General features: G+C 44.8%; 1 protein-coding gene across 1 annotated transcript; it reads left to right on the plus strand.

The window, feature by feature from the left end:
• Positions 1-1,071: 1,071 nt before the first annotated feature.
• SAYSD1 (SAYSVFN motif domain containing 1) lies at positions 1,072-7,706 on the plus strand. The gene is made up of 2 exons (XM_047102701.1): positions 1,072-1,353; positions 6,910-7,706. Exons 1-2 carry the CDS (start codon positions 1,147-1,149, stop codon positions 7,252-7,254), a joined length of 552 nt encoding a protein of 183 aa, XP_046958657.1. The 5' UTR covers positions 1,072-1,146; the 3' UTR covers positions 7,255-7,706.
• Positions 7,707-8,601: the final 895 nt, after the last annotated feature.

Consider the following 8,601-nt stretch of genomic DNA (forward strand, 5'->3'; position numbering starts at 1 on the left):
GTGCTAATAAAACGGATGTATTTCATTCATCCCAGCATCTCTAGTGCCAGACACAACACTTGACACACAGCACGGTCTTGATAAATATTTGTTAAATGAATGAGACTCCATTCTACTTCATCTAGTTTCTTGACTCAAAAACTCAGCAAGATCCAAGAAATACTTGAGTCTCAATTATGTGAGTGGCACTTCGCTAGATGCTTAGAGCTTTAAAAATCTAACAGACACCTGAGTCTTTTGGGTGAATAGTGATTGGGAGAGGGGATAAGGGGCTCCTCAGTGTACTAGAAACGTTCTTTTTCTAGATAGTACAATACTTACAGAGGTGTATTCATAATTACAAACCTATTGAGCCCCACACTTAAGATTTGTGTATTTTAAGTTGCACACCGATAAAAGTGTTTTTTTTCTTAAGTCTCTGACCTATCTAGACACATCGAGAGGTAGTTTGCATTGTGGTAAAAGCAGTGACAATGATCTGTATGGCCTGTCTGCTATGTGAGAGGTGAGTCACCTCCAAGTGCTAAGATCGGCGTATCAAAAGGAAAAGGGGAGACTATACTGTGTTCCTTTTGGCACCAGAACCTCCCAGATATGATGGGCCTTCTCTAATGCCCTGGGACCACCTTTTGAAACTGGCCTGCAATACTAGCGCCTAACTGCTAAAGGGATGTACCCTTTAGATCCCTGAAGTGAGATGGAGCACTGGAGAACTTTCCTCGGAAGAGCCCGCGGAAGAGAGGGGGCCAATGGAACAGTCTTTATGCTTTAAAAAAATTTTTTTTAAGTTTTTATTTAAGTAATCTCTAATTCAAGGTGGGTCTTGAACTCTAACCCTGAGATCAAGAGTCGCATGCTCTTCCGACTAGGCCAGCTAGGCGCCCCTATGCTTTGGATGCTTAACCATTTGCCCTGAGAGGCTGACACTCCGTCCACTAGCGTTTAGACGGCATTATTAGCTGTACATTCAGCCCAACGAACGTCACAAACACTGGCGCTCGCGGAGTCCCTGGCCCCCAGCACGCACGCGCGGCACAGAGCCGCCGCTACGCAGGCGCACTGCGGCCAGGCGCCGGGCAAAGCGGAGGGCAGGAGCCCGGCCGGCGGGTGCGCGCTCCAGGGCGCGCGGGGAGCGAGGCGCGCGCCATGGAACAGCGGTTAGCCGAGTTCCGAGAGGCCAGGAAACGGGCCGGGCTGGCGGCCGAACCCAACACTTCGAGCCGGAGTGCACAAACCTCAGGGAAGAAGGCGGAAGCAGCTGCGACTCCAAAGGCAGCTCCAGGCTGGCTAAAACGGTTCCTGGTGTGGAAACCGAGGCCCGCGAATATCCGGGCCCAGCCCAGCCTCGCTCAGGTGAGAGGAAGGCCTCGTCCCCCGGGACCTAGCTTCAGGGACGCTGTCGTGTCCACCCAGTAAAATCCGGCTGAGGCCACACCCACTGCCCGCCCATCGCGTGGCGGCCTTCAGACCACGCCCCCACCGAGGAGCCGTCCCCGCCCACCACGCGAAGGAGCGCGAGTCCAGTCCCCTCCTCTGGTTCCCACCTTCGCTGGCGGGGCGGGGCTGCCGGCGCCTCCCGACGGTTGAGGGCTAGAGCCTGGCATCTCGGGCCACACGTGTCTGCACTGATCCTTCGCTTTGACATTTTCTTTCCAGCCCGCGACCCACGCAGATCCTGATTCCGGTCGGGAAGCGATGGTCTAGGGTCCTGGAAGAAAACACCTCTGCCCTTGAGTTACTCACAGCGCGTTGAGTTATTGTGATGCCCTGTAGCCTCCGGGAACTTCTCCACCACCGCTTTCAGCTGCAGCCCTCCGCTAATGGAGGGTAAAGGTCTAATTGGATACTGCTAAAAAGTGGCAGTAATGAAGGCTTCCTTTCATTTCGCACCTGGGACACACGCAGCCAGTAGCCCAGAAAGCCTGTGCTTTAGAAATAGCATTTGAATACAAACGTGCAAAAGTGTGGTTTGTGTAACTGCCAGAGGCCGCAGATGCTTGTGCACCTCTATTAACTAGGGAAACTTACTCAAGTTCTCTGGTGAATGTTCAGGTGAAAGCATTATTTAGATTAGTATGATAGCCTTTCCACCCTTTGATTCTTTAGTATTCTCTTAATGTTCAGATGAACTTGGTATTTTCATTTCACATCTTGTATTTTCATTTCGTTTTCACTCAGGAGTAGAGTGGCAAGGTGCCCTGTGTGGGAGATTAGATTATCTATGTTGGAATACAGGACACAACATGGAAGGAAAATAGGTGCCTTGAGACAATCTGTGACAAAGCCTTCCTATCTCAAAAGTGTAATAGCCAAAAAATTCCTTTTGAAAATGAAAATGTATTGGAGCAGAAATGTACCTTACTCCTCTTAAAATTATTTCTCTTAGTTCATTTATTATTGCACAACATCTGGTTTTAGGCAATTTTTTTAAACCAAGGAGAACTTATGGTTACTCAGTTTTGATTAGATACTATTCTCCATAACACGCAGGGTTCCATCAGACTTGCAGAAAGAGAGTGCAGCAGGGTTCAGACAATCTATTTCCTTGCATGCGGTTTATCTCAGGATAACTTCATTGTTGATTAGAACTCACTGAGCACAATTGGTTGAGATTTTAGAATCTACTTCCCTTACCCTTTTTCCTCTCCACAGTTAAAAAACAATGTCTAGCCCACACAATGAGTTTTTGCCTGTGTGTCTCATTTCCAAAGGAGTATGAGATCATTGAATTGGACCCAGAGAAGCTGAACTTGGAGAAAGTTTCCATTATTAAAAACCTAAAAGCTGATGTCCCGACAAAAGGATGACAGGAAATGCTGGATCTCCAGTTGTTCTTATTAATTACTCTGTTTTTCATAAGGGACTCTGTCTTAAGCTCATTTTCATTGGCTCAGTTATCATTCGTGGGTTTGCTCTGGTGTGAAAATTCTCATTAAATTGTTTTTTTCTTTCTCCCAATTTACAATCCATCTCTCTTAATCATTTTGGAGACACACAGTGGCTTGTCAGAAATTTCTCTAGCCTTCTATTTGTAATTGCTTCTTGGTTGTCATTGATAAGGAAGCATCCATATCCTCCTTCCTCCACTCTCGAATTTAGCTTGAAGAAAGCAGTCCCCAAGATCAAACATTTCTTTCTGTGACAAGCTTGTTCCACATTGGGGCCAAAATGCTTGTGACTTTTTTCAACCCCACAGAAGCCCCCTGTCTCCCTGCCCAGGCATACCCTGCAGCAGTCCCCAGCACCTTCTAGCCCCAAGGTATCCTCTCTCATCCTGTGACTCTGCCCCTCCAGCCTTGGCTCGGACTGACCCAGTGCTCAAATGCTCTCCTTTGGAGTCACCTGGCTAAACACAGCCTTTGCATCACTCCCTCAAACCCAGGAATCACCTTCTAATTTCTTCCCTTTCCTTGCCATCATTCATTCATTTATTCAGCAAATTTATATCCTGTCCCAGTCTGTTCCAGCTACTGTCCCGAATCTGGGAAACAGTGGGATAAAGGCAGATGAAGCCCTGTTCTCACAGAACTTGCATTTGGGGCAGCAGATGATAAACAAAGCTGAATGATGAATGCTATGAAAGGGGGGAAGAACAGGATGCTATGATAGTGAACTGGGGGTGAGAGGTGCAGAGTGCTACTTTAAATTGGGTGGGCAGGGAGGACCTCCCTGAGGAAATGGCGTTTCATAAGAAGAAGAAGCCACTCTTCGAGAAACCCAGGACAAGGACAAGGGCACATGTGGTCACATTTTTGCTGAGATTTGTAGGAGAGGAGGGAACCATCCAGGTCATGTGAGGGGAAGGGGGCATTCCTCTCAAAAGGAACCATAGGTGCAAAGGCCCTGAGGTGGTAAGCAGCTTGGTATTTGAGAAATGGAAGTATTTGCCCTAAACTATGCCTCTATGTGCGGTGATGACCACAAACACTTCCATACACAGCTTTTATAGCAGAAGCCACACTGGTCCTAAAGCAAATGCCAAAGGAGGTAGAGGAATTTCTGTATCTCTCCTCTTGTTTGTTCCCTTTGCCAGTTGGTTTGACCCATTCCCCCATCTCCTAGCTCTCTAACCCTTCCCTTTACCATTCCTCATAAAGGCCCCTAATTAAGTACAAAGAGCTTTGGAGGGAGGCTGTGCTGGGATCCTGCACCAGTCTCCTCTCTATCACTAGCTGTGTGACTCTAGGGGAGTTACTTAACATCTCAGTGTTTCCCTATCAGTAAATTGGGATTAACAGTGCTTATCTCCTGATTATGGGAGATGGGGCATCTCAAAGGTGTGCCATAAATCGTGGCCATAAGCATTATTCTTTTTATACTCCTTCAATGATAAATTCAGTTTACAGTAAATTTCAAGTTGTACACATTCAAAATGTATTCTGCATTCTTCAGTCAGTCACTTCTCTCTGACTTCTGTGTCACCACCCTAGTTATGCCTGGCCCTTCTCTCTCACTGAGCCTCCTGCGTGAGCTACTCACAATTTCCCTGCTTCTAGCCTTGTAGCCCATTCTCTACCTGTCAGCCAGAGTGGTCTTAAATATAAATCAGATTATATTAGTTCCCTGCTGAGACTTTCAGTGATTTCTCTATTGTGCACACTGGTCAAATCTGAAAGGGACATTTATTTACTTAACAAACGTGTGTGTGTCAGGAGAGGGTGTGTTGCTGATGGCATGTTAAGGACTTTTCCAGTCTAACAGAAAAGGTAATAATTACAACCTTAACACTAGAAAAGAAGGTTGCAACAAAATAGAATTTCTGGAGCAATGTAAATCAGATGACCTATATTTTTTTATCAAGACCAGATAATATTTGTGGTCCCGTTTTAAATTATCATGGGAGGAATGGGGATATAATTGAAGAAATGAACTAAAAGTTATGCTGTGTATTGAGAACCTACGTGTGGGGTGCTCTGTTTGGCTCTGGAGACACTAAAAGATAAATGGTAGTCCATTGGCCTCCTGGTAGCAATCTAAGGACACATGTGAACTGTATTAAAAGAAAAACACTTGGGGTGGCTGGGTGGCTCAGTCGGTTAAGGGTCTGACTTCGGCTTAGGTCACGAGCTCACGGTTCATGAATTCGAGCCCTGCATTGGGCTCTGCTGGCAGTGTGGGGCCTGCTTGGGATTCATTCTCTCTCTCTCTCTCCCCCTCTCTCCCCCTTTCTCTCTCTCTCTCTCTCTCTCTCTCTCTCGCTCTCTCTCTCTCTCTGCCACTCCCCCACTTGCACTCTCTCAAAATAAATACATAAGCTTAAAAACACAACACTTAGGGGCGCCTGGGTGGCTCAGTCGGTTAAGAGTCCGACTTCGGCTCAGGTCACGATCTCACGGTCCGTGAGTTCGAGCCCCGCGTCGGGCTCTGGGCTGATGGCTCGGAGCCTGGAGCCTGCTTCCAATTCTGTGTCTCCCTCTCTCTCTGCCCCTCCCCCGTTCATGCTCTGTGTCTCTCTGTCTCAAAAATAAATAAAAAACATTAAAAAAAAAATTAAAAAAAAAAATAAAAAAAATAAAAAAAAAATAAAAACACAACACTTAATGAGCATATAGTTTGGTGCTCAATAAGACAAAGAGGCAGTAAGTGCTCTGGGAGGCAGAGGGGGAATCCCTCCTTGATAGCTGCAGAGGTCAAGCATACACAGTTCACCAGTCATGCTGGCCTGGAAGGAAGGCACAAAGCTGAGAATGGAGAGGAAGCAGAGCAGGATACAAGGGGGGGCAGTGTCTTTGGGTAGTAAGCCCTGTTGAACTGGAGTAGAGCAGTAGATTGTGGATTGTATCGTACAGTTAATTTTTTAGATCATTGTTTTACAGACTGTACGTTGTGACCCGTTAGTGGGTGGTGAAATCAATTTAGAGGATCTAGTCCTCTGTTAAAAACAAATTTTAAAAAAGTGGAATGGAAGATGAGAATTTCATGTGTGGTGAAGATATTTGTTGATTTGTGAAACTTTTTCATATATACATACATACATACATATATACATATATATACACACACACATATATATGGAGTCACAGTACAAAATGTATTTCTTATTATGGATCATACCCAAAAAATTTTGGAAAATACTGGACTAGAGATCAAGCCTCCCTAAAGCTATCTGATTATCTGTATCTCCCATTCGCACCCAACGCAGGGGCCTGTGTACTGGCATTTCTATCTGTTGAATAAATGGAAGGCCTTGCATGGATTCCAGCCCAAGAAGTTTACATTTTAACCTGTAGGCAGTAAAATTTGTTGAAGGTTTGTGAACAGAAGGTTGGAGGGCGGGGTGTTTTAGGAAGTTCATTTAGCAGCTATACATAGGATGTTTTGGAGAGTCCAGGCAGGGAGGAGGTAAGGAGTCCAGTTAGGAGACACTGCCTGGGCTTGGTGGCGTGTAGGACAGTCCTGGGATGGAAAGGTTGTGGCTATAATGGTGATTTGTTTTTAAGAAGTGAAAGGGATTTTTGTTTCTGGTTTCATGTAGTCCTCATTTTAGACTCATGCCACTCACAAAACTGTAGCTCATGTAATCCAGTCAATAAGCATTGACTCTGTGTGTGAAGCACTAGGTGTGGCTGCTGCATTATCACTTACTGGGGAGTTTCTCTATGGGGCACAAATTAGCTCTTGTTAGCAGCAGACTGATCTGAGGAAATGACTCCCATGAATGGGAATCCACCTGAATGCTGTAAGGATTTTATCAGGTCACAGCTCACTAAGTGCACATCAGTTTTGATTCCGTTGGAACAGGGCACGTGAGCTCTTTGGAGATGATTGTTTTAGGGAGCAGAGCAAGAAAATAGAAATCAATGAGCCGGAGGCCTTCCCAGAGCAATGAGAGCTGTCTTTGCAGATTGGTTTTTATCCTTTGAGCCCCATTACCCTTTATTCTTACTTCTGTTTATTTGTGTGACCTAGGAAGTGGCTCAGCCGGGGAGCAGCACGTCGCAGCCACCACGGAACACAGCCATTCCTCTGCCTTCACCACAGGACCAGTCTTTCCTGATCAACATCACCTTCTTGAAGGTTCTTCTCTGGTTGGTCTTGCTGGGATTGTTTGTGGAACTGGAATTTGGCCTGGCCTATTTTGTCCTCTCCTTGTTCTACTGGATGTATGTCGGGACACGAGGCCCCGAAGAGAGGAAAGAGGGAGAGAAGAGTGCCTACTCGGTATTCAACCCAGGCTGCGAAGCCATCCAGGGCACCCTGACAGCAGAGCAGTTGGAACGCGAGTTACAGTTTAGACCCCTCGAGGGGAGATAGGCCCTGCTCTCTTGCAGCTAGCCTCCCACATGGCTCCCTCATAGCCTCTGGACATGGGCTCGTGGGTTTGATTTCAAGTGCCCAAGACCTTATAAGAACAGCTTGCAGGTTAGTTCTGTGGCTGTGAACTTCTGCATTCTTTCCCCAATCTTCTGCTGTGGTTTTATCATTGAACTTCTCTTTGGTTTTGGTGAAACCCCTTGAATGACACTCAGTGTGGATATGATGCCCTTTATAAAAAGTACACACTCAAAAAAGAGAGCTGTTTGTCTCATTATTTGAGAGAGGCACTTGTAAAGCAGTAGAAAGGGATTTAAAACACCCAGCTGTTTGAAGGAATGGTGTGTTAAAATAAGTGTTCTCTTTAAGTCTTTTCGTATATGCTATAAAGCATTTTTTTCCCCCTGAAAAATTTAAGTTGCAAGTTTTTGTTTTTTGGTTTTTTTTGTTGCTGTTGATGATGTTTGTTTTTTCATTGTTTTTTGGTTTTTGTTTTGTGTTTTCTGCTTTAAATCTTTTTTTTTCCAGTCATTAATGGTAATGAAAAATAAAATAGCTTTAAAATACCTGCTTTCCAGAAACAGATCCCCATTGCCCATCACCATCGTCCATTCTCCTCAGTTATTCTGCTCCCACTTAATGAAGGAAGATTAAGAGAAGACAGAGTCCTAAGTGACAGGTGAGGGGAGGTAGATTGGTAGATTTGGTAAGTGGTTATTTATGATGAATTCAGCAAGAAAAAAATTCCTGAGTGTGTTCAGATGAGAGCTGTGGAAGTGGAACTCTAGACTTATTGGCTGCGTGGGTTGTTTCTTATATTCTGAGGGCTCTGGAGTAAGCAGTCCCTTTCTTTGCCTGTGGGCCTCTGGTGAGAAATTATGTAAATAGGGGTAACCAGACATGATTTCAGTCGTTCTTCCTCTTCCAGTACAAAGTTAGTGTTTGGGTTCATTAAAATTGGACCAAAGCAAACCATTAAATCCTTTCTTTTTTTTTATGGATCATACTGATGAGTAAGAGGAGTCTAGTTTTAAACCAATACTTTTTTTCTGAAACTTTTAAAATTTTAAGAAATTAGTGATTCCTCAGTAGGATTTCAACTTCAGAATTCAGTTATTCACTCATTCTGACAGTAACTTTAATATTTATGAGATATTCTTAAATAATGGATGCTTATTGCTGAATTTTTTTTTTCTTTCTTGCCTGATTTGCTTACTATAGCCAAACCTTAGCTCCATTTAAATGTAACTTTTACTCATTGAATGCCAGCTCCCTGGTAGGCACTTGAGGGAAAAAGCAGACATATTCCCATTGCGCTGAGCATACAGTCTAGCTGGGAGGGGGATT

Source organism: Lynx rufus, unplaced genomic scaffold (genome assembly GCF_022079265.1).
Source record: "Lynx rufus isolate CCGP_SWC_20201006 ecotype Redwood Valley unplaced genomic scaffold, mLynRuf1.p SCAF_6, whole genome shotgun sequence".
Lineage (NCBI taxonomy): Eukaryota > Metazoa > Chordata > Mammalia > Carnivora > Felidae > Lynx > Lynx rufus.

Coding starts and splice junctions, on each gene's coding strand:
- SAYSD1 (XM_047102701.1), top strand. CDS start 1,147: ATGGAACAGCGGTTAGCCGAGTTCCGAGAGGCCAGGAAACGGGCCGGG. Junction 1,354..6,909: donor CCCAGCCCAGCCTCGCTCAG/GTGAGAGGAAGG, acceptor TGTGTGACCTAG/GAAGTGGCTCAGCCGGGGAG.